Source organism: Herpailurus yagouaroundi, unplaced genomic scaffold (assembly GCF_014898765.1).
Source record: "Herpailurus yagouaroundi ecotype Mexico unplaced genomic scaffold, PumYag 140, whole genome shotgun sequence".
Lineage (NCBI taxonomy): Eukaryota > Metazoa > Chordata > Mammalia > Carnivora > Felidae > Herpailurus > Herpailurus yagouaroundi.
Window position 1 is genome coordinate 9,081,542 of NW_024412395.1, and position 26,023 is coordinate 9,107,564.

At 48.2% G+C, this 26,023-nt stretch overlaps 2 protein-coding genes across 27 annotated transcripts in view; both read left to right on the forward strand.

Annotated features, from left to right (window-relative positions):
• The window catches only part of CLASP1 (cytoplasmic linker associated protein 1), a 277,455-nt gene extending 273,810 nt beyond the window's left edge, over positions 1-3,645 (forward strand). For all 26 annotated transcript variants that reach the window (XM_040474788.1, XM_040474793.1, XM_040474790.1 and 23 more), the window contains one exon: positions 754-3,645. In XM_040474788.1, coding sequence (XP_040330722.1) covers positions 754-840 — 87 coding nt within the window. In that variant the 3' untranslated portion in view covers positions 841-3,645. The remainder of the gene's footprint in view (positions 1-753) is intronic.
• Positions 3,090-26,023, forward strand: part of TFCP2L1 (transcription factor CP2 like 1) — a 95,509-nt gene continuing 72,575 nt past the window's right edge. Inside the window, exons 1-3 of the mRNA XM_040474662.1 lie at positions 3,090-3,301; positions 6,006-6,201; positions 6,477-6,670. Of these exons, the coding sequence (XP_040330596.1) occupies positions 3,090-3,301; positions 6,006-6,201; positions 6,477-6,670 (602 nt within the window). The remainder of the gene's footprint in view (positions 3,302-6,005; positions 6,202-6,476; positions 6,671-26,023) is intronic.

The window sequence follows — 26,023 nt, forward strand, 5'->3', positions numbered from 1 at the left end:
GTTCTGCATATCCGGAGGGTCCAGGGGGGCTTACGTTAAAAGCATGGGAGATCTCAGAAATGAAAGCCTCTTTCGTCATGAAGCGCTGTGCCCATCCGAGGTGATGTGACTTCACGACACGCCATTGGCCTCAGTGAGCTCTCATCTTACGGGAAGGAGCAAGCGAGTGCACTGCCAACTCCACGAGGCAGGTGCCCGAGCCACAGGAGCTGATGAGCAGGTGGGGGAAGGCCATGGAGGCGGCCTTCCGGATAGGTCTCCGATGCCACAGCACTTTGGTGGGCCCAGAAGGGGGAGGAGAGAGGTGTCCGTGTGGAGGGCACAGCTGCAGCCGAGGGGTGAAGGTCAGAAGACCCAACCTGTACCTTGCCTAGCAGATCTCGTCCCTGTGGAGCTGGGCTCACACCCTTCTTTCCCCGCCAGACCGCGTGGAGCCACGGGCCTCAGTCGCCCCTTCACACAGCTGCTTCCAGGGAGCCCTTGTGCCCCTGCTTAGAGTGCTTAGAGTGACGCTTTCATTCTTTCTTGAGAACCCACTGCCCCTCCCCTCCCAGACTCTGACCCCTCCCGTGGTCGTGGTCGTGGCCCTCCCCGCTGGTAGGTGTGTGCCGAACGCGTGGTGGGCACTCCGTGTTTGTGTCCTGAATTTCTCAACGAAGGGACGTGCTCTCTTCTGATTGTCACCTGGGGTTTTTCATCTCCTGCTCCCTGATTGCCTTCCTCCTGCTAATCTGTCACGTCTTCTCTTTGCAGATGAAGCTACTCAACTTATACATAAAGAGGGCCCAAACCACAAACAGCAACAGCAGCTCCTCCTCCGACGTGTCCACACACAGCTAATGGCAGCTCCAGAGTCTCTTTCTGTCGCCCTAGAAGCAATCGGTGGTGCCTCTCAGAGACCTTCCCCGCCCCCCCCCACCCCCCCATCGGCTGCCCAGTCAGTACACGGAGGCCCGCAGATATTTATTACAATCAGTATTTTGGTCCCTTCCAGCTTTTGTGTAGAATCTTACTGGTATTGAATGTAAAGGAAGCAAGGCCTGTTTTGCAGTCTTCGTACAAAACAAGCGGAATAAGAAAAGAGCCATACTTACCCATGTCTTGTACAGCCTGCTGAGATCATAAAACCATGTGTGTGGGGTGCAGTTTTCGCAAATCAGATCTCTCTAGCCAATACGTGGTAGAAAGTAGCATTTTCTCTTAGTTCATAACATTGAGGAGGGTGTGTTAATTTGTGTTTCTATCTCATCTTCGCTTACTTCTTCTGGACACGGCCTGTGACACCAGGAAAGGGTCGTACGTCCTTCAGTTGGATTGTGAGACCTACTAAGAACGTGAGTCAAATCCCGGCAAGAAACAAACAGAAGCCTGAAGACCGTCTTTTAACAAACACGTGGGATTTTGCTTGTACACTTTCTGGACTGGAGGCCCAGGGCCCCCTCCTCAGGCCCCTTCCAGGACGGGCTCCCAGCGCCTCTGAACCCTCCACTCGCACTATCCCCACCCAGAGCTTCTACTCGAAAGAATTGTTTCTTCCGTTTAAATCCAAACAGAAAAGTCCAGGTAAATGTATAGCATCCCTTAGGGGGAGTGCCTAAAGTGGCATTTCGTGAAGCCTGGAAGATACAAGAGAAGGGGTGTGTGTGTTTATTTCACTACGCAGATGTTGGGGAAACACTATGTTAACAGGGCCTCCCCTGTGGCCCTGCTGCTTGGTCAGGGTTTTCCGATTCAGCACCGTCTCCTCTCCTGTCCCCCAGCCTCCACCTCAGCTGCTCAGTTCGAAGTGTTCTGGCCAGTCTGATGAATGATAACTCTGCCACCCCAGTTTTGACTTCTTGGTTTCATTTGGGATTAGGATCGAAGGAAAATCTAGAGAGACCAGGTATCAGAATCCTTTTTTTTAATTTTATGGACGGAAGTACTTCCTTGATCATCTGTTGAAATAGTTGTTTGAGGAAAAAGCAATGGTGAGTGGCACATTGCAGGAAAACAAGATTTGAAACCCAGTTTTAACGTTTCTTCACTGAGAAATTACCAGAGAAACTACCCTTCCTAAACATTTTTCTTAAGGGTTTCACTCTCCAATAAAAGGGACTATAAAGATTAGAGTCTGGTTAAAATAAGTTTTGAGTAAAATTCTTCAAGTGAAATGGAAACTCTTGTTGCAGTCGTGAAGCTTTCTATCCTCTCTAAATTGAACTGGGTTTTCCCTGAGGAAAATGCCTGTTCTGGTGTTACTTTGTAATGAGGTGTTTGCTGTTCTGATGCAGAACCCCCCTTGCAGCCAGAAGCACCCAGAAGCAGAGACTGGGCGGTGGTCCCGCTGACACCTACAGACCGCCCCCCAATCTCTGACCCTCCCGCCTCGTTTGGAAGTTGCAACGCTGTAGCACACACAACTCATTTTCACTCAGAAGGTATTTTTAGATACTTTATTTGGAACTAGGCACTGAAAACAAAGGTCCAGGAACAGTGAAGCCAGGGTGCCTTCACTGAGAGAGAGAGTGAGAGAGAGAGAGAGTGTGTGTGTGTGTGTGTGTGTGTGTGTGTGCGCGAGTGTGTGTGTGTGTGGGGGGGTATCTTGCACTTGGAGGGAAGTACCCCGCTGCTGCTGTTGAAGGAACTTCAGGGGTGCATTTTAAGTGGTTGAATATTATTGACTTATTTTTGGCTCAAAACATAGCAGGACCAGGCCTTACTTTCATTGATAAATGACGTTTGTTAATATCTCACTAATGGGATTTCCTTTTTACACTCGACAAGTGAGTCAGGGCACCTTTTGATTACTCCTCTGTTGTAGAAATGTGCGTTCTGCTAGGTTATTTATGAGTTCTTGTATGCCTCATGCGTTTGGAAAGACCTTGCCCCTTGAACTCTGTGACTCCCTGCCTCCTCCCCCCCCCCCCCCTGCAGCTGGGAAGAAGCTTGAACATTGCCGAATGTCCTCATTGTACTCACAAAGGGCTAGCCTCGAATGTCACTTCCCCGACCTTCAATCTCCCCACCTAGAGAGGGATACAATCACAGGTCTCTTGGCCTCAATCAGAACTGCTGCCCACGCCGGCACCGCCACCGGGGAGACTCGCATGCCGCCGCCACCACCTCACCGGGAGGGAGCCGCGCCCGCCGCCGCCCCCCGAGCCCCGACAGCTGCCTCGCCTTGCCGCCGCCTCCCTGCAGGGCTCCTGTTTGGACGAAACACCCAAAACTGCGAAACCGTGTTTGCCTCCCCTGTTTACCCGACAGTCCGGGGGGCCCCCGAAGAGCCCCGCCCCGTGCCCTCCCTCTGCAGGCCTCGGTGCGCCCCGCAGGCTGCGGTGGGCGCGGGCACGCAGCTTTGTTCAAGTTCGAGTCCACTGTGTGTGCTTCCGCGCGGGCCGCAGGCAGCCCAGGACGGCCTCTCTGTGGCTCCTCACTGGCTTGTCCTACCCTGCGCAGGTAATGCAACCAATTTTGGTCTCATCAGTCTGGTTTTTTTCCCCTGCCGCCCTTTATTTATCGAGCATAATACTACACGTGAAAGAACAGCAAATAAGAACTTTGTAGAATCCCACCAGGACTTTGCTAACAATGATATTTGGAAAATAGAAAAAAAAAAAAAAAAAACCGCTCTGAAAACTAGCAGCCACCAAAATAGTTTTGTTGGCACTGTGTTCACACGCATGGTCCCCACACCCCCAGGTTGGGTTTTTGGGTTTCGTTTTCGTTTTCGGGGGGCTTTTCATGTTACATCCATATCTGTATTTATATCTTATTTGTTTCACTCTCAAGTGTATCATGGCAAATGTACAGATTTTTTTTGTTAATAATGTGCTAGGATTTGCTAAAAAAGAAAACAAACAAAAAAAACCCTTTTGAGTTTGCCCTAGAATAAATGAATCTTAATTCAGTTTCTTGATGAGAGCAGTCTCTTTCCTCTCCGGGCCCTGTAGATCGCTTGCACCGTGTCCCAAAGCCAGAATGTGGCCACACTTGTGGGAACTTGGAGAGGATTCCATCAGGGGAGCTTCCTCTAACACATACACAAGTCACACTCCAGGGGGCGTGCCCCCCCCCTCCCGCCCTGGGGGCTGTTGTGAGCAGTCTGGACCTCAGGGAAGGACATGGAGAGGGTCCCCTGACAGCTGACAGGACCACAGGCTTAGGAGGAACAGGTCTAGGACACCAAGGGCACCAATCCACTTTTTGGGGTTAAAAAAAAAGGGGGTTTTAATGTTTGTTTTTGAGAGAGAGAGCGCGTGAGCAGGGGAGGGGCAGAATCGGAAGCAGGCTCCAGGCTCTGAGCTGTCAGTACAGAGCTGGAACCAATCCACTTTTTCGAAGCCTTCCTTTACTTTTACTAAAGCAAGATTGAGTTTTCCATTGTGCCCATGATGCATCTCAGTTACCGCCACCCCATGACTCTGAGCCCCTCTCCCTGTGGCCCACCACCTCCTACCCCTGTTTGACATGTGACAGCATGGTGAACGCAACCAAAAATACCTGGGCTCAAGTCCCAGCCACCCCATCCCCAGCCCCCACAAGTCACTACTCTTCCTGCCCTGGTGGTTCCTATTTTTTTTTTTTTTTTAATGTTTATTATTTTTGAGAGAGAGAGAGAGAGAGACAGCAAGCAGGGGAGGGGCAGAAAGAGGGAGACACAGAATCCGACGCAGGCTCCAGGCTCCGAGCCGTCAGCACAGAGCCTGACGCAGGGCTTGAACTCACAGACCAGGAGATCCATGACCTGAGCTGAAGTCGGACGCTTAACCGACTGAGCCCCCCCAGGCGCCCCTGGTGGTTCCATTTGTAACATGGAACAAGAACGACTTCACGGAGGGGCTGTGAGGGTTAATTGGGGTGATGTCAGTGAAGCTGCCGATGGGTCGGTGGGTCGAGTAGGTGCTGCAGACACCCCTGCCCTGCCTCCCGTGGTCAGGAGGGAAGTAACCGCGGACGGAGCCACCCCCACAGGCCTGCATGTTCCGTCCATCGTCCCGTTAGCCAATGTGGAAAACCCCCAGGGGACAGACCGCCCGTCAGGCAAGGCAGGCAGCACGGCTTTACATATTTGGGTCTCTAACCCCTGGTGCCATTGCCCTGCCCTTCCCAGGGCTGCCAGTGAGTCCTCCCCATCTCGAAGAGGGTCACGGCCACAGCTGTGGGGCGGGGGGCACAGAGACCTGCTGCAATGTGCAGCACTTGGCTCTGGGTCTGAATGATCATCTGTCCAGAAAGTACACACTTCCACTCAGGCTTGCACTCAATCGTAGAAGATTCCAGGACCCCCTGAACCTGTCCGAGCTTCCCAAGGTGGAAACCTTGGGAAGCAGACGGCCAGGCGCCACCCCCAGAGCAGCAGGTTCTGTAGGACTGAAGGGGGGCCCGGGAGGGTGCGTTTCTAACAGGGTCCCCGGTGATGCCAGCGCTGCTTGGTCTGGGATCGCAGCTGGAGAACCACTGCAGAGCACTTGCCTTGAAACACGACGGGTGGTTTGGTCCCCAGCTTTCCGACGGTTCGACAGAAGCTCTTGCAGAAAACAGCATTGGCTGCAGCAGCATCGGCCAGATGGCTGCTGACATCACAGGTGATGGGTGGTGACTGTCTGACTTAGCCTCGCGACTGGGACTTCGGAAGGGAATGGGGTGCCGTCAGCAGAGGGAAGCCGGGAGCGTCTGGGGCAAACGGGACCCCCCGGACACAAAGTCCCCTGCTCAGGGGAACGCTCTTCCCGCAGAGCCTTCACCGAGGCCTCCCGGCCCCTCGGTTTCCTCCGGTATTTATTAACTCACCCTGAAGTGGCTGCAGGCAAGAGCGGACAAAGGTCATGTGAATGGGCATCTAATCCCAGATTATGTATTTAAAAAACATGAAAACGCTTCCACACCAGTGCCCTCCTCAGACGGCGGGCCCGCTGCCAGTGCCGAGGCCCCAGAGGTTGTGCGCTCCGGAGGCACAGTGTCCCCGGGCACATTCCTGGAGGCTCTGGGGTGCCCCCACCTCCCCGGTGCCCTGCCCGCAGCCCCCCACCCGGGCCCAGGCACTACCACCGCCTCCTGCAGCCGTGGTTCTGGTTCTGTGCCTCCCTGGCCGTCTCCACCTTCGACGGCTTGGGGGGTGACATGGGCGTCCCCAACGCCAGCACCCGTCAGCGCCTCCCCTCTGGCCTCCTGCTCCCCCACGTGCGGGCCTGCAGTTTCCTCACCCCAAGCCTTTTGGTGCCACGCTTGGGGCACGGCTCACCGGGCCTGGCGAGGCGGGGAAGGCACCCCCCCCCCCAGCTGGCAGGAGGTCTGGGAGTCTGGGTCTTGAACCCAACTGGAGAGTTTCAGGGTGTATGGCCTCCCCCAGATGACTCCGGCTCAGGATGACCTCAGTTTCTTTCTCTGCAAAAGCCTGGGAGTGGAGTGAGGGCTTGGTGGGGGTCAGGGGGAGGAGAGAGGGGGGCAGCTGCACCTCCTGTCGCCAGGCTCCTTGGGCACCCTCTCCACAGGGCACTCGGCCCCCCCGCACCTCTGCACGCCCGCCGTGTCCGGTGGCCACACCTCATGTCCTCCGAGCTCCTGACTCACACGCCCAAGTGCCTTCAGGGTTCCTGCGCGTGGACGCCTCGGGGAGTGTTCAAACGGAGCGTGTCCACAGTGGTGCCTCCCAGCTGGTCTCCCAATCCCACCACCCTCCGTTTCGGTACCTGCTAAGGCCTGGCCCTTCCCCCATCCTGCCCGCCCCACACCTGCGGCTCCCGGGTACACCGAGCCCCCTCCACAGTGGGCCCTGAAGGCTCCCCTCACTCTCCCCTCCCGACCACAGCTCCTCTGTCCCCTGCGCAGCCACTGAGGAGCCGTCCCATCCTCTGCTGCCCACCCTCCCCCCCCCACCGCCTTCTCCTTCCTAAAGGGACACGGCCCCCTTTTTAAAGAATGCTCATCTGACCTGTCATTGCTGTGCTTCTGACCTTGCAGTCGCTCCATGCACACACACCCGCACACACGCACACGCACCTGTGCACACGCGTCCCTTGGCTTTTACAGGTGCTTTATGTCTCAGCTTTAATGCCAGGTCATTACTTCTTTGGAGAAGAATCTAAATTAGTCCCTTTGGGGCGCCTGGGTGGCTCCGTCGGTTAAGCGCCCAACTCTTGATTTCGGCTCAGGTGGTGATCTCACCGTGTGAGTTTGAACCCCATGTCGACCTCAGTGCTGACAGCACAGAGCCTGCTTGGGATTCTCTTGCTCTCTCTCTCTCTTTGCCCCTCCCCTGCTTGCTCTCTATCTCTCAAAATAAATAAAAATAAACTTGAAAAAAATTATAATAAATTCGTTCCTTTACTGTTCTTTCCTAACATGTTATATCCGTTTGTGTGATTATTTGTCTGTTTCACCCATACTTGTGGGACGGAACTGGGCCTGTGTCATTTACGTCTGTATCCCAAACACGGCCCGTGTGCTGGTTCGCGGTAGGTGCTGAATGAGTGAATGAGTGAATGAATGCGGTTCCTCGAGTGATCTCAAGGGCATGCCCTGTGACCTAGACCTTTTTCTATTTCTTCAGGAGCCCTGAAGAAGGGCACAAGAAGGCAACCACTGCTGGTACCCTGCCTGGGTTCAAGTCGCAGCTCTGTGTGACCTTGGGCAAGTTTATAAGGTCTTCCTGCCTCAATTTCTTCCTCTGAATGGGCAGAGTGCCAATAGTGCCTCTCTCATAGGATATCTGTGCGTCCTTAGATAAAAAGTGCCCCTGGCCCCCGCCTGGCCTGTTGTGTTAGCCGCTACTTTTGATCAGTGGTCCAACCAATTGAGTGCAGAAGTGAGCCTGGGCCTTCTAGTCGGACCTGGCTTCCGACGCTTCCATTTTTCATCTGTGTAAACTCAGGTGAGTCTTTCGGCTTCTACCAGCCCTAAAATCATGGAGCAGGATGACCACTGTGGAAAAGTTCGACGTTCTCTCGTAACGCTGCAGATTCAGGTACCCGACGACGCATCCATTCCACTCGTGGGCCAGGGCCCTGGACGAACCAGGCATGAGCGCTTTGGAAGACAGCCTCAAGCCCTGGAGGCGGCATGGTTCCTAAGACCAACACAAGACCCAGCGCGAAGCTGAGCCCTAACAGGAGGGAGGACGGAGGCTTTGTGGACTAGTCACGTAATGGGGTCCCACACAGCAGGGCAATGAACATAAATCTCAGGAACACCATTTGGAGGGAAAAGAAAGCCCCAGAAGAATGTGGAGCACATGTGACCATTTTTTTTTAAGTTTTTAAAGGTGGAAATAACCAAAACTAAATAACCATGTGTCTTTTAGAGGCACGTAGGTTGTGGTAAAACTTGACGAAGTAAGCAGATACAAAACAAATTGAGGAGAGGGGTTGGTTGGTTCCGGGAAGCAGGTTTCAACGATCCAGAACAGCAACAATTCAACCCGGCTCAGTAAAACGGTATTTAGTAAGCGTTGAGTGAAAATGAACTTTTTTGACCTCGATAATGATTGGGGATCAGAATGGGGGTTTCTAGACGGCAGGGGATTGGTTAAAAGGGATTATTTCCTATAATTTTAGGAAATGGGCTTAAATTTCTTTAATGGTTTCTCAGAGACATCTATAAGAATAAGACGTTTTTGTACTTACGTTCATGGAATGAGCTAGATCTCGTTTTGTTTATGTGGCTTACATGGTTTCGTCTGCTCGTCTCCATTGTGTATTTTGCTTTAACACGGGAGAATAAGGAGAAGCAGGGGGCCAAGTTCAATGACATCCATGATGGTCTGGCTCATAATTTGGGTGGTGAGTTCACAGGTGCTCATTTTATTTTTATAGCTCATTACTAACATTCATGTTACGTATACCTTTGTATTATGAAACATTTCATAACTTAACAAAAAAAGTGCGAGAATCCTAAACTATAACGTGATTTAAATGTCTCCTATTGGTTTTGATCACGATAGACCTAGAAACTCGCGGGGTTTTACTTCTTGCCGAGAACTTGCCGACCCCTGAGAATACATCTGTGGACCACCATTCAAGGAATGCCACACTACATGAGACCATCCCATGTCCTAACAGGCCTGTGTCTGGGGAGACATCCGAGTATAGAACAACATCAACCTTTATAGGACACCTTTTCTGCACATGACAATGGGGGGCAGAGGAGGGATAGAACATCTCCTTCCCAGCAACAGTTTCCCATAGCCCCTTGGACCCCTAAATGTGAGAGCGACTTCGTGTCTCGTGGTTCTTTTTCCTGCTCAGCTCACTGCTCTCTCACCTGGTTTTGCTTCCTCATAAAGGCCAAAAGGAGTAATGGTTCTGGTGATGTCCACACTGCTATCGATTACAGAGGATCCTGCTTTCTCAGCCAAGTCAGGTGGCTTATACCCTGTGTGAGACATTCTCCAAAGGATGGGAAAGAGAGCCCGGGGAAAGACACACCCGGGGGCGGTGGGGGTTGGGTGGCGGCCGGGGGGGGGGGGGGGGGGCCGGGAAGATGGTTGCTCTTGAAAGCGTCGGGTTGCAATGCAGAGGTGCCGAGTCCGAGGAGGACTGGCTTGCTAAACGCATCTCCCAAGCTTTCTAGCATGCCTTCCTCTACTGCTGAGCAAACTCCATCTGTACTGGGTTCTGGGGGTGGCTCGGTTCTGTCAAGGAGAGGCGCCTCACGTGATGGTAAGCAAATCGCGTTGAGGATGGACACGGCGGTGGTGACGTTCGGTTCTTGGCAGACAGCCCAGGAGCAGGTTCCGGCTGGTCTGCGGGGCCCTGGCCAGCAAGCGGTAGGTGGGCCACGAGGGTTTGTCCCCTTAGGACAAGGAACTTTCTCCGTCTGCCGTTGTTCCTGGCTGGGTGGCCCCCCAGCGGACCCTCTGGCTCTTGCAAAGATAGCGTCCACTGCCAAACGCTCTGCAAGAAACCCCTTCCCGCTGAAAGTACCTGCGGGGGACTCCATCATTTGTCATGGGTAACCCTGAGCCCCAGAAAGACAGACAACCCACAACATCCACCGGAAGATAAAACAGCTAAATAAGTCACGGCTTGGCCTTTTGATCGAAGACTATCCAGGATGCAAGAGGGGATGTTCAGGGGTGCCTGGTGGCTCAGTTGGTTGAGTGCCCAGCTCTTGGTTTTGGCTCAGGTCGTGATCCCAGGGTCATGTGATGGAGCCTTGCATCGGGCTCCACTCTGAGCAGGGACCCTGCTTGAGATTCTCTCCCTCCCTCCCCCAACCCCCCGACCCCGTCTCTCTCTCTCTCCACACCCCCCCCGCCCCACCCTTCTCCTCCAGTTGCTCTTTCTTTCAAAAAAAGAAAAAGCGTACATTCAAAAATTCTTAAACACATGGGGGGGATGCTCACAAATAATGTACGGTGGAAAATAAAAAGATAAGGAGGATTGCCTCTTTTTATCGTGTTTATTTATTTTGAGAGTTAGAGAGTGTGAGCAGGGGAGGGGCAGAGAGAAGGAGAGAGAGAAAGAACGCCAAGCAGGCTCCGTGCTGCCAGTGCAGAGCCTGATGCGAGGCTCCAACCCACGAACTGTCAGATCGCGACCTGAGCCAAAATCAGGAGTCAGATGCTTAACCGACTGAGTCATCCAGGTGCCCCTGAGGATTTCCTCTTCTGATAACAGTGTAGCAGATAATTTGGGGTAAAACTCTCTACAGAAAGTAACTAAAAAAGTTGGACAATGGGGCGCCTGGGTGGCTCAGTTGGTTGGGCGTCCGACTTCGGCTCAGGTCATGATCTCACGGTCCGTGAGTTCGAGCTCCGCGTTGGGCTCTGTGCTGACAGCTCAGAGCCTGGAGCCTGCTTTGGATTCTGTGTCTCCCTCTCTCTCTGCCCCTCCCGTGCTCATGATCTGCCTCTCTCTATCTCAAAAATAAATAAAAATGATTAAAAAAAAAATAAAAATGCGAACCAGGAAGAACACCAACCTGTTAACAATAAAATTAAAAAAAAAAAAAGTTGGACAATATATTTTGCAAATTGATTAACACATCAGGGAGTTAAAGTAATGAAAAACTCCTGGGAATTACTAGGAATTAGCAACAAGAAGATGGAAATCTGGAGAGATGAGCGTAGCATTTAGGGCAACTTGTGTCCTGGGCGTGTTTGCTGATCCTGAAGAGAAAGCTAAGGCAACCGAGATGTTGGAGGAAGGCTTTTGACAGCCTGATTCCCTTTAGTAGAAGTAATACGATCCAAATCGCTAGTGCCCCAGCTCCTGGCCGAAGCAAACAAAATCTCCTCTCGAGGAAGACAACATCATGTGGGCCATAAACACGTTCATCTAGTGTTTCAAGTACACTGTCCAGCACACAATAAATTATAACCTGCCACACGAGGGGGCAACACAACAAGAACTGAGACCAACAGAATAAAACCGACAATGGGTAATATCTGCAAGCACTCCAGCAAGAGGGGTTATCAAACACAGATTTTAACGGTAACATGTTCAAAGAGCTAAAAGATAAACTGAGAATTTCCACAGAGGACTGGAAACTTTTAAGAATCCACCACATTTTTTTAAAGGGCATCATAGAATAAAAAAAAAAGAGCTTCTAGAACTGAAAACTACAACTCACAGCAATTAAGAGCTCAGGAAATTGGGGCACCTGGGTGGCTCAGTCAGTTAAGCGTCCGACTCTTGATTTTGGCTCAGGTCATGATCTCACAGTTCGTGAGTTTGAGCCCCATGTCAGGCTCTGCGCTGACAGCATGCAGCCTGCTGGGTACACACCCTCTCTGCCCCTCCCTTCTTGCATGTTCTCTCTCTCTTTCTCCCTCTCTCTGAAAATAAATGAATAAACGCTGAAAACAACAACAACAACAACAACAAAAAACTCAGGGTAAATTTAACAACAGATTAGACATAGCTAAAAAGATGATCAGAGAACTGGAAGGCAGGCCAGAAGACAGTATTAAGAATGAGGCACAGAGGGGCACCTGGGTGGCCCAGTCGGTTGAGCGACTGACTTCGGCTCAGGTCATGATCTCAAAGTTCGTGGGTTCGAGCCCCATGTCGGGCTCTGTGCAGACAGCTCAGAGCCTGGAGCCTGCTTCCGATTCTGTGTCTCCCTCTCTCTCTGCCCCTCCCCCACTCATGCTCTGTCTCTGTCTCTCAAAAACAAATAAACATTAAAAAAAAAAAAAAAGAATGAAGCACAGAGAATCAAAAGCATGGCAAATACAAAAGCAACGGTAAAGAGCATAGAAGCCATAAAAAGATGTAAAATGCATGCGATGTGAATCCCAAAGGGGAGGAGACCAGAGAAGAGAGTAGAAGCAATGTGTTAGAAGAGAATGTCCAAGGATTTTTCTTTTTTTTTTTATTTTTAAAAAAAATTTTTTTTTCAACGTTTATTTATTTTTGGGACAGACAGAGACAGAGCATGAACGGGGAAGGGGCAGAGAGAGAGGGAGACACAGAATGGGAAGCAGGCTCCAGGCTCTGAGCCATCAGCCCAGAGCCCGACGCGGGGCTCGAACTCACGGACCGCGAGATCGTGACCTGGCTGAAGTCGGACGCTTCACCGACTGCGCCACCCAGGCGCCCCAGTCCGAGGATTTTTCAAAAAGACTAAACATATCGAACTACAAATGAAAACTTCCAGTGAACTCCAGGAAGCAGGGCTGAAATGAAGACGGAATTTGCATGGCCCTGAACTTGACTGCATCCTTCCATTTTGTGCTCGAAACAACTCATCACCCGGCTCTAGTCCTGTTCCTGCTGATAAGGGTAAATAAAATACTCGCAGGTGGGCACATCATGTAAAACTTCACAAAAACAAGACAAAGAGGAAACTTGAAAGCAGCTAGGGGAAAAAAACAAAAACAAACAAACAAAGAAACACTTTCGAAGAGACAATGATGAGAGACTGTCGGCTGACTTCCCGGCAGAAACAACAGAAAATAGATGCTAATGGGATTCTATACCCAAGGAAAACATCTTATCAGACAGAAGGTGAAATAAATAAAATTTCAGGCAAACAAAAACAATACAATTCTTCATAAGCAGACCTGAATTTAAAAAGTATTAAATGGGGCGCCTGGGTGGCGCAGTCGGTTGAGCGTCTGACTTCAGCCAGGTCACGATCTCACGGTCCGTGAGTTTGAGCCCCGCGTCAGGCTCTGGGCTGATGGCTCGGAGCCTGGAGCCTGTTTCCGATTCTGTGTCTCCCTCTCTCTCTGCCCCTCCCCCGTTCATGCTCTGTCTCTCTCTGTCCCAAAAATAAATAAACGTTGAAAAAAAAATTAAAAAAAAAAAAAAAAGTATTAAATGGGGGCACTGGCCACAGCATGCAACCTCCAATCTCGGGGTTGTGAGTTCAAGCCCCACGTCGGGTGTGGAGCCTACTTAAAAGAGTGAAAACTTAATGAAAAAATTTAAAAGCCATAAATAAATAAAAATAAAAAGTATTAGGTGGGCTACTCCAGGCAGAAAGAAATGATCCCAGATACCAGGTGATGGTTACAGAAAGGAACGAGGATCAATGGAAATGGTAATTATGAAGGCAAATCTAAATAATTCTGCCTATGTAGAAAAACAGTAGTACTGTCCTGTGGAGTGTAAAATATATATAGAATTTAAATTTGTAACAATGAGGGGCACCTGGGTGGCTCAGTCGGTTGAGCGTCCGACTTCAGCTCAGGTCACGATCTCGCGGTCCGCGAGTTCGAGCCCCGCGTCGGGCTCTGGGCTGATGGCTCAGAGCCTGGAGCCTGCTTCCGATTCTGTGTCTCCCTCTCTCTCTGCCCCTCCCCCGTTCGTGCTCTGTCTCTCTCTGTCCCAAAAATAAATAAACGTTAAAAAAAAATTAAAAAAAAAATTTGTAACAATGATATGTAAGTAAAAAGGGGGCCAACTGAGGTTCAAGTGTTCTGAGGAAAAGAAGTACTAACATTAGGATTTTAAAAGCCAACGTTGCATTTTGAAACTCTAGAGAAAACCAAAAATAAAATTAAAGCAAGGTGAGGGTGTGACTTCCAAACTCATAAAAAGGGGGAAACTGTATAACAAAAAAATAATGAACCCGAAAGAAGGCAAAGAGGATAGAAAAGGAAATATTGCTAATGAAACAAATAGAATGCACATAGTGACATGTTAGATTTAAGCCAACGTCTTACCAATTACACTACATACAAATGGACAGAATGTATCAAGCAAATGGGGGAAAAAATTACACTGGATGAAAAAAAACCACACACAGCTATATACTGTTTCCAAGAGGCACATCTCAACATCAGGATATAGGTAAGGTGAGAATAGGTTGGGAAGGATATACTTACGCAAGTACTATATTTAAAGATACACTTCCAAGAAACCCAATGGACAAAGAAGAAATTACAATAGGGATTAGAAAATATTTTTAACTGGATGAGAATGAAAATATGACATATCAAATTGCGTGGAATGCAGCTAAAGCCAAGCTTAGAGGAAACTTCTAGCCTTGGATGCGTACGTTAGATAAAATAACTGAACACTTACAATTTAACCATTTATCTCAAGATATTTGAAAAATGATAGCAAGGTAAACACAAAGTAGAAGGGAAATAATATAATGCAGAAAATAATTAAATAAAAAACATGTAATAGAGAAGATCGATAAAGCAAAAAGCTAATTACTTGCAAAGACTAATATCATTTTTTAAAACATTCTTTTTAATGATTATATTATATATATTTTTTTAATTTTTTTTAACGTTTATTTATTTTTGAGGCAGAAAGCGACAGAGCATGAGCAGGGGAGGGGCAGTGAGAGAGGGAGACACAGAATCCAAAGCAGGCTCCAGGCTCTGAGCTGTCAGCACAGAGCCCGATGCGGGGCTCGAACTCGTGAACCACGAGATCATGACCTGAGCCAAAGTCAGACATTTAACCGACTAAGCCACCCAGGCGCCCCTATTATATATATTTTAAGAGAGAGAGAGAGAGAAACAGAGCGTGAGCAGGGGAGGGACAGAGAGAGAGGAAGACACAGAATCCGAAGCAGGCTCCAGGCTCTGAGCTGTCAGCACAGAGTCCGACGCGGGACTCGAACTCACGAACTGCAAGATCATGACCTGAGCTGAAGTCTGTCGCTTAACCGACTGAGCCACCCAGGCACCCGGAAAGACTAATACCATTAACATCATCCCCAAATCAATATATACTTGGCAAGATTAACTGAGATTTAAAAAGGGTACAAATTAACACTATCAGGAATGAAAAGAAAAACATCTTCAGAAATCCTATAGATGTTAAAAAGATTATCTACCCCTGAAGCCAAGACTGCACTGTATGTTAACTAACTTGAATTTAAATGAAAAATAAAAGAATTAGGAGCAATTGAAAAACACGTGCAAAAGAAAAGAATAAATTTAGATCCCTACCTCATGCCATATACAAAAATTAATTAAAAATTAATTAACAATGGGGCATCTGGGTGGCTCAGTCAGTCAAGTGTCTGAATCTTGACTTCATCTCCGGCCGGTCATGATCTCACAGTTTCCTGCATTTAAGCCCCATGTTGGGTTCTGCACTGGCAGCCTGCTTGGGATTTTCTCTCTCCTCTCTCTCTCTGCCCCTCCTCCCACTCGCACTCTCTCTCAAAATAAATAAACATTAAAAAAATGAAAACATAAATTAAAGTTCTAATGTAAGCGAAATTTATAAAACTCTTAGAAGAAAACACCTGTGAAATCTTCACTTTGTTGTATTAGGCAATATGACACCAAAAGCACAAGCAACAAAAGAAAAAATAGACAAATTAGACTTGTCCAAAATGAAAAACTTGAAAAAAAAAATTTTTTTTTTTTGAGAGAAAGAAAGCGAGCAAACTTGAGCAGCACAAGGGCAGAGGGAGAGGGAGAGAGAATTTTAAGCAGCCTCCACACCCAGCATGGAGCAGATGTGGGCTTGATCTCACAACCATGAGATCGTGACCTGAGCTGAAATCGAGAGTCCCACGCTTGTCTAAGTGAGGCACACAGGCGCCCTGAAAATTTTTTTATGTTTCAAAAAACATCATCAAGAAAGTGAAAAAGCACCCACAGAATGAAAAGAGTATCTGCAAATCATGTGTCTGATAAGGAGCTTCTATCCAGAATATATAGGGGCGCCTGGGTGGCTCAGTCCGTTGAGCGTTCACCATTGGCTCAGGTCATGATCTCTCAGTCCATGAGTTCGAGTCCTGTGTCAGGCTCTGTGCTGACAGCTCGGAGCCTGGAGCCTGCTTTGAATTCTGTGTCTCCCTCTCTCTCTGCCCCTCCCCTAGTTGTGCTCTCGCTCTCTCGCTGTCTCTCAAAAATAAATGAACATTAAAAAAAAAAAAGAAAGAAAAAGGAAACTCCAAGACCAGAGGGCTGCGCTTGTGCATTTCACCAAACACGTAAGGAAGAAAAAAATGCCAGCCCCGCACGAACTCTGCTGGAAAACAGAATGAGACCTGATCAGGTCAGCCTAACCTGGATACCAAACCCGAGAAGACATTACGAGAAAGGAAAGTTACTGGCCGATCTCACTCATTAACATAGACGCAAAAGTCCTAAGCAAAGTATTAGCAAACTGCAGCTTGCAACATACAATGTCTAGTAGTGTTTACTCCAAGGTTGGCTTAACATGAGAAAACCAATGAAATTCATTACATGAATAGAGTATGAGGAAAACCCATGATCACTTTAATAGATATAGAAACAGCATTTGATAAAACGCAACATCCATTCGTGATGTTAAACATACTTTTCGAAAACTCAGAATAGAAGGAAACTTTCTTAATCTGATCAAGGTTGCCTTAAAAACTTAGGGCAAATATCATACTTAATGACGAGATGTTGACAGCTTTCCCTTTGCGATCTGGTACAAAGCAAGGGCGCACGTGATTGCTACCTCCAGGGAATGTCGCATTACAGCCCTGAAAAGACCTACATGTAGAAAGTCAAGGCAAAAAGAGATTAAAGTCATAACGATTGGAAAGGAAGATATAAAACTGTCACAATTTGAGGATGAAATGACTATGTAGACAGGAAATCCAAACAATTTACAGATAAATTGTTTGAATTAATAGTAAGTTCAGCAAAACTGCTGGACAAAATTCAGTAGAAAAAAACCCCACATCTCTAGGTCAACAGCAAACAGAAAATGAAAAATTTAAATAGATACTGCTTACAACAGAATAAAAATTGTTAGTACCTAGACACAAACCTAAAAAAAAAAATGGACAAGACTTCTTTAAAAACGATACGAATATTCTTGGGAAAAATGAATATTTAACTAAATGGAGAGAGATGTTCATTGGAAGATACAGCATTATAAAGTTGTGAATTCTCCCCCAAATGATCTACATATTCAACAAAATTCTAATAAAATTTCCAAGTATTTTTTATATATCTTGAAAAAGCTGATTTCAAACTGTATCTGGAAATGCAAAAGGACAAAAATCGCCAAGAGGCTTAAGAAGAGAAAAAGATAGGGGCACCTGGGTGGCTTAGTCAGTTAAATGTCCAACTTGGGCTCAGGTCCTGACCTCATGGTTCATGGGTTCCAGCCCCATGGGCTCTGTGCTGACAGCTCAGAGCCTGGAGCTTGCTTTGGATTCTGTGTCTCTCTTTCTCTGCCCCTCCCTTACTCACGCTCTGTCTCTCTCTCAAAAATAAATACACATTAAAATAATGTTAAGAAAAGGAAAAGAAAAAGGTAGGAGAATTTGTTCTTTCAGAAATCAAGAATTTTTAAGAAAGCTCACAATAATTAAGATCATGTGGTAGTCTGCATAATAGACAAACAGGAAGAGGACAAATACAGAGACCAGAAAGAGACCCAGGCATAGTCGGACATTTAATTTATGGCAAAGGTGTACTGCAAAGCAGTGGGAAAAGGCAAGTATTGTCAATAGATGGACTGGACCCACCAGATACACATGTGGAGAAAGAGAAACTTGACCCCCACCTCACACCATGCACATAAATGAATTCTAGGGGGATTTAGACCTACACATGAAAGGCAAAACAAAATATCTTTGAGAAGATCATTGAGAATTTCTTCATGACCTCGGGGTAGAGGAGATTTCTTAAATAAGACACAAAGAGAAACTGTCATAAGGAAACGGACTGAAACACTGATTCAAAAACATCAATTGCTACTCATCAAAAGAATCATTACAACCGTGAAAAGTGGGGCTCCGGGCCGGCTCAGTCAGTAGAGCATGAAACTCTTGATCTTGGGGTTGTTGGTTCTATACCTGCACTGTGTGTAGAGATTACTTAAACATAAAAATCTTAAAACACACACACACACACACACACACACACACACACACACACACACTGAAAAAGTAAGTTAGACAGTGGGAAAGTTTAACCACCAAAGGGCTCGATATCAAAACCTATAGAATAAAACTCTTGTAAACCAAAAAGAAAGACACTAGAAGACAAGTAGGTCATAGGCTACCAGTTTACAAAACTGAATATCCAAATGAGAGCCAAGAAAAGGTGCTCACCCTCATTAGTGACCAGTGAAATGCAAATTAAAACCGCAGGGAGATATTTCAACGTATACCCCTAGGAGTTTCTGCGCCAAGAGCACACCACAGTTTCATTGAGGAAATTCAGCCCTGAGTTAATTGCCAAGAAAGATCAGAAGGGACAAAAGCAGAAATCCTGCCTTCAAAGAGTCTACAGTTTTACTGAGGAGAGAAAAGGGCATTTAGTGAAATAATTGCCAGGTTCCCACCAAAAGAAAATGAAGGTCTACCTTCATGAACGGGGGAGGGTCAGAGAGAGAGGGAGACACAGAATCGGAAGCAGGCTCCAGGCTCCGAGCCATCAGCCCAGAGCCTGACGCGGGGCTCGAACTCACGGAGTGTGAGATCGTGACCTGAGCCGAAGTCGGCCGCTCAACCGACTGAGCCACCCAGGCACCCCGGAAAACCCCCCTTTTGGAAGGAGTTGACCTCACTGTAGGATCCAGACATATCCCATTGTCTGGATTGCGTCAGCACAATCCAGGCACAACATGTGTGTGTCAACACATATGACACATAAACACACACAAGAGTTCCATTTTAAAAACGAAGCTATCAAACTGGTAGCCGATGGGAAGGGGCGTGAGGGAGTGTGCAAGGGGGCACTCTTACACCCTGCTTGTGGCAGTGTAAACCGGTACAGCCTTTCTAAGGGACAATTCAGCTCGACGAAGGAGAAATCTTCAAGTGCAAACCACGTGGCTTAAGTGAAATCTTGCCATTTGCGACAAGGTGGATGGAGCTAGAGTGCATTACGCTAAGTGAAATAAGTCAGGCAGAGAAAGACAAATACCCTATGACTTCACTCATATGTGGAATTTAAGAAACAAAACAGATGTACATGTGGGAACAGGGTGGGGGGGCGGGAAGAGAGAGAGGGAAACAAACCATAAGAGACCCTTTGCAATAAGGCACCAACTGAGGATTGATGGAGAGAGATGGGTGGGGGCGGGGTTAACGGGTGATGGGTATCAGGAGGGCACTTGTTGTGATGAGCACTGGGCGTTATACGTAAGTGATGAATCCCTAAATGCCACTCCAGAATACAGCATTACACTATATGTTAACTAACTGGAATTCAAATAAAAATTTGAAAAAAAAACAAACACAAAAGAATTCTGTTTTACAGGACAATCCCCTAACAAAATCATGGGACAAGGGTCCACAGATACATATACAAGAATGTGATTTAACATGCGACTGGGGGGGGCGCCTGGGTGGCGCAGTCGGTTAAGCTTCCGACTTCAGCCAGGTCACGATCTCGCGGTCCGGGAGTTCGAGCCCCGCGTCGGGCTCTGGGCTGATGGCTCAGAGCCTGGAGCCTGTTTCCGGTTCTGTGTCTCCCTCTCTCTCTGCCCCTCCCCCGTTCATGCTCTGTCTCACTCTGTCCCAAAAATAAATAAACGTTGAAAAGAAAAAAAACATGCGACTGGGATCTAAATGATGATACGCCCATACTCTGTGTGGTTACTGGAGGTCTAGACAAATACTGTGGCTCTAGACAAATATTTAGTGATATGAGAAAATGCTTATGACATATTAAATGACAAAAGCCATTTGTAAAAGAGTTTCCATTATATGAGCCCAGGTTTATTTTGTATGTTTTCATATAGGAAATAAACACACCATGCTTACCGTAATAGCTTTCGACGGCTGCGTAACCAATTCCCATGAGCAAGCAGCTCTAGGCAACACACGTGTATTATTTCGGTCTCCACGATCGAGAGTCCAGTCTCGGGTCATGTGTCCTCAGCTCAGGGTCTAGTAAAGCTGAAATCAACATGTTAGCTGGGCCACATTCCTTTGTGGAGCTCAGGTCCTCTTCCTGAGCTCACACAGATGTTGGCAGAGTTCAATTCCTTGTGGTTGCAGGACTAACACCCCTGCTCTCAGCCCTCAGGGCTGCCCTCTCCCGTCGCCTGTCCTGCCCCGTAGCCCTCTCCACAACACGGAAGTTTGCTTCCCCGAGACCAACCAGACAGCACCTGTTGCGGCTTCAAATCTCTCTCATTTCCTTGGTCTCCCGTGGCTACACCCAGATTTAAAGGGCTCACGTGATTAGGTCACATTCACTTACACTCAAGTGGAAATCTGGGGGCCATGTTCAATTCTGTACCCCACTTACCCTGAGCAGTAGGATTAAGGGCTGACATTTATTAATTTATTTTGTATTTTATTAACTAATTGCCATTTTACAAAATATTCATTTTACTGTAAACCTAAAGCTGCTTTAAGAAAAAAAAAATCTTCATTCGAAAATGAAACGGCTTGGGGTGCCCAGGTGGCTCAGTCAGTTAAGCGTCTGACTTCGGCTCAGGTCACGATCTCACCTGCTTCGGATTCTGTGTCTCCCTCTCTCTCTGCCCCTCCCCTGCTCGTGCTCTGTCTCTCTCTCTCTCTCTCTCTCTGAAAAATAAATAAACATTAAAAAATTACCAAAAAAGTGAAATGGCTTTACTTTTGCACATGTTGCAGGTGACAGAAGCAAAAAATAACAGCTTATAGAAGGTGGAGTTGATGCCCTTCTTGTGCAGAAGTCCCGCCGCCCCCCTCCCCCCTCCCACCGCTACCTGCCGGAGGGCTGGCTGTGGCTGCACAGTCATCTGAAATGAGGCTGCTTCCAGCATCCCGCTGCACAGCCCATAGCGTCTGGACCGCCTATCATCCAGGACGTAGTGCCTGCCAACATGTGTCCAAGCACAGCATGGAGGAAGCAGGGAAGGACAGATGCCCCAGTATTTAAGGGCATGCCTCAGTAACGACACATGTCACTTCCCCGCACATCCTATTGGCCACAACTCGGTCACGTGGATTCACCCCGCCACAGGAAAAATGTATTCTGCCTTCTGGAGATCCATGTGTACAGCGAGAGGTTGGAGATATTAGGGGATGGGGAGCAGTCGGTTACCGCACCTGTGGCCACTTTCCTTTTTCTGGGCTACTGTCACTTAAAAGAAAAAAGGGCTTCCTAGGCTCCTGTATCTCAGATCTGATGTACTCCTGGCCCTGTGTCTAAGTTATTCTTTAAAAAAATTTTTTTTTTAACATTTATTCATTTTTGAGAGACAGCGAGAGACAGAGCATGAGCGGGGAAGGGGCAGAGAGAGGAGACACAGAATCCGAAACAGGCTCCAGGCTCCGAGTGTCAGCACAGAGCCCGACACGGGGCTCGAACTCATGGACCGCGAGATCATGACCTGAGCCGAAGTCGGACGCTCAACCGACTGAGCCACTTAGGCACCCCTAAATTATTCTGATTTGCTCTAGAAGACTGGAACATAGAGACTGTTATAAAAAGCATTGACATCTTCCGCCCAAATATTGCAGAATGCTTTTAAAAGTTGCAAATTTGGGGCTCCTGGCTGGCTCAGTGTAGTGTGTGCCTTTGATCTCAGGGTTGTGAGTTTGAGCCCCACATTGAGTGCACATATTACTTACAAATAAAATCTTTAAAAAAATAAGAAGCTAAAAATTAAAGTTGCAAACTCAAAAATAATACCATTCATTCTTGCTAAATTATTGGTCACTTTTTTTTAACATTTATTTATTTTTGAGAGAGAGAGACAGAGTACAAGCGGGAAAGGGGTGGAGAGGGAGGGAGACAGAGAATTTGAAGCAGGCTCCAGGCTCTGAGCTGTCAGCACAGAGCCTGACACGGGGCTCGAACTCACAGATCGACAGACCATGACCTGACCTGAAGTTGGACGCTTAACTGACTGAACCATCCAGGCACCCCTATTGGACAATTCTTAAAATGAACCACAAAATGTGAGAGTTAAGGACTAATTTTGATTGACCACTTAGTGTTTATTTTCTGCCTTTTCCTTAAAATTTTGTTGATGTTTAATTCACTTTTGAGAAAGAGAGAGAGTTGGAGCATGCGCTGGGGAGGGGCAGAGAGAGAGGGAGACACAGGATCCGAAGCAGGCTCCAGGCTCTGAGCTGTCAGCACAGAGCCCGATGTGGGGCTTGAACCCATGTACCGTGAGATCATGATCTGAGCTGAAGTCAAACACCCAACTGACTGAGCCACCCAGGTACCCCTGCTTTCTCACTTTTTCTAAAAAGTCTTTGCAGGAACTGAGTGCTAAGGATAACTTTTGGTTTTGCACTCCTACACCCTTGACTTCTACATCTTCATGAGTTCATACAGGAAGCCTGTATTTATTAATTAGGCTACTACTGAAATGTTTTCTCGGACCTATTTATTTAATTACCTCTATCTTTACTGAAAATTTTGCCTCACTGAATGTGTAGGATTAAAATTCCATGATGAGGGCCTCCTGGGTGGCTCAGTCAGTTAAGCAGCCGATTTCAGCTCCGGTCATGATCTCAAGGTTCATGAGTTCAAGCCCCACATGAGCCTCTGTGCTGACAGATCAGAGCTGGAGCCTGCTTCGGATTCTGTGTCTCCCTCTCCCTCTGTTCCTCCCCTACTTGCACTCTGTCTCTCAAAAATAAATAAAGATTAAAAAAAAAAAGAATATATCTGGTCTTCCCCCCTCCCCCCAGTTCCTGGCACAGAGTTTCAAAAACGCTTGGAATTTCTTTTTTTTTTTTTCAACGTTTATTTATTTTTGGGACAGAGAGAGACAGAGCATGAATGGGGGAGGGGCAGAGAGAGGGAGACACAGAATCGGAAACAGGCTCCAGGCTCTGAGCCATCAGCCCAGAGCCCGACGCGGGGCTCGAACTCACGGACCGCGAGATCGTGACCTGGCTGAAGTCGGACGCTTAACCAACTGCGCCACCCAGGCGCCCCTGGAATTTCTTGAGTGATAAGAGCATCTTTTATTTATAACAAGTCCCGTTCCACCATAACTGAGTTTATGCTAATTAGGTACGCTAACTAGGTCCTCAGTTCCAAAGGAAGGAACTGGTTCCCTCAGAAAGATCGAGCAGGTGAGTAGTGGGTTGGAATTTTCAGCCTGACCCCACAATCTCTTGAAGGCTCCAGACTGAGCTCAAACGGCCAATGATGCAAAAGATTGCAGTAACACTCAGGATATCCAAGGCTCAAGGAGCTTCCTCGTTGGTGAACACACTGATGTGCTGGGAGGGTGGTGTGGCCTAACTTCGTGGGGTTAGGGCATGGAGGCTGTGCACAGGGGACCCTGCCAGACGTTGCCCTATGTGTCTCCTTCACTTGGCTTTTCCTGAGTTGTATCCTTTTTTTTTTTTTTTTTTTTAAGGAAGTTCTGCGCCCAACAAGGGGCTCGAACTCATGACTCCAAGATCAAGAATCACATGCTCTACCAACTGAGCCAGCCAGGTGCCCCAGGAGTTGTATCTTTTATTTAAAAAAAATTTTTTTTTTAACGTTTATTTTTTTGGGACAGAGAGAGACAGAGCATGAACGGGGGAGAGGCAGAGAGAGAGGGAGACACAGAATCAGAAACAGGGTCCAGGCTCTGAGCCATCAGCCCAGAGCCTGACGCGGGGCTCGAACTCACGGACCGCGAGATCGTGACCTGGCTGAAGTCGGACGCTTAACCGACTGCGCCACCCAGGCGCCCCAGGAGTTGTATCTTTTATAAGAAAACTGTGATCATAAGTTTGGTGCCTTCACTGAGTTCCAGTGAACTGTTGTAGTGTGAGGTACGAAAGCTGAGGGGAACGTGGGAACCCCCACATTTTTAACTGGTCAGTCAGAAGTGCAAGTGGCCCCTGAGACTTGCAGCTGACATCTGACATGGAAGCTTCTGAGGTGGACAACTTTGCCCTTAACCTGTGGAGTCTGTGCTAACTCGGGCAGTTAGCGTCAGAATGAAATGAAATTGTAGGCCGGCCAATTGGTATCAGTAATTTGATGTCAGAAGAGAAGTAGTTTTATAATGAAACAAAAATACACTTGGTCTTGTCCTTAAGTTGTGGTTTTAAAATACATCCATAAAATCTTTGATATTCCTTCCTTTTTTTTTTTTTTTAAATTTTTTTTTCAACGTTTATTTATTTTTGGGACAGAGAGAGACAGAGCATGAACGGGGGAGGGGCAGACAGAGAGGGAGACACAGAATCGGAAACAGGCTCCAGGCTCTGAGCCATCAGCCCAGAGCCTGACGCGGGGCTCGAACTCATGGACCGTGAGATCGTGACCTGGCTGAAGTCGGACGCTTAACCGACTGCGCCACCCAGGCGCCCCGATATTCCTCCCTTTAAGAGATAGAGTCCTGGGGTGCCTGGGGGGCTCAGTCGGTTAAGCAGCCAACTTCGGCTCAGGTCATGATCTCGCGGTTCGGGGGATCTCGCCCGTGTCGGGCTCTGTGCTGACAGCTCAGAGCCTGGAGCCTGCTTCGGATCCTGTGTCTCCCTCTCTCTCTGCCCCCCCCCCCCATTCATGCTCTGCCTCTCTCTCTCTCTCTCAAAAATAAAATGAACATTAAAAAAAATTAAAAAAAAAAAAAAAGAATACCTCATGGTCACAAAGTATCCGCTGCTGCTCCATCATTCACTTCTTTGATCCAGACACAGAGCACAGGCCAGGGCGAACAGGCATTTGCAAGCGGAGTAAGATTTCCTTCTCAGAAGCCTTCCCTAAAGTGCCACTCAAATTTCCTTTCACTTCGCGGGCCAGAACCTTGTCACACGGTTATGCCATTTGTCAGAAAGGCTGCTGCACGCGGTTTTTGTTGTAGTGAGACATTGTTCCCCGAACAAAATTAGGGTTTGGGAAATAAGGAAGACAGGGGATTTTCTACGGGTGGGGGCCTAGCAGTGTCCGCCTAATCTCCTCCTCGGGCCGGGTTCTGACCTCTGTGAGCGTCTTCAGAAGCCCTCGTCCTCCACCCTCACGGCTGCTGTGGACACCGGGGACATGTCCCTCCCAGGAACCGTGCTTAGGGCCCTAACAGCTGCTTCCTGTTGGTGCGAGACCCTATGGCAAGCCTTCCGTTTTCTAATTTTTGGCGGCATGGTAACGCACTCTACTTGGAGGCTGCTGTTCCTCTGGTCAGCTCCATGTGTGAGTCACCCCAATCCAGAAACTTGCCTCCCCACGGCCTTTTGTGTTGTTTTTCTTGCGAGATGTGTCCTACGTCGAAGAGTGCATGTGGTATCACAGACATTTTTGTTCTTTGAGGTTTTATTTGTTTACGTTGTGTGTGTGGGTGTGAGGGAGAGAGCGAGGGAGGGAGGGGCAGAGAGAGAGAGGGAGAGAGAGAATCCCAAGCAGGCTCTGCACTCACGGAGCCCAGCTCGGGGCTTGAACCCATGAACTGTGACACGTGACCCGAGCCCGAATCAAGGGTTGGGCGCTTAACCGACTGAGCCCCCCAGGTGCCCCACTCCTAGTTTTTATGAACACTGCTGCCCCCTCCCAAGGCTTTTTTGTGACCGAGTTCTGGTGCACGAGTTCAAGAATTTCTGCAGGGAAAAATACTTACGGGCAACTGCTGGGGAGTGGGATGAGTACAAATTTAACTGTTTCCTGCCACCCTCCTCTACAGCGGTTTGCAGGTTCCTACCACCCTCTGCCCTGTTCCACATCCCACCCAACACTCAGTGTTTTCTGACTCTAAATTTTTTTCCGGGCTGGGGCGCCCGGGGGGCTCAG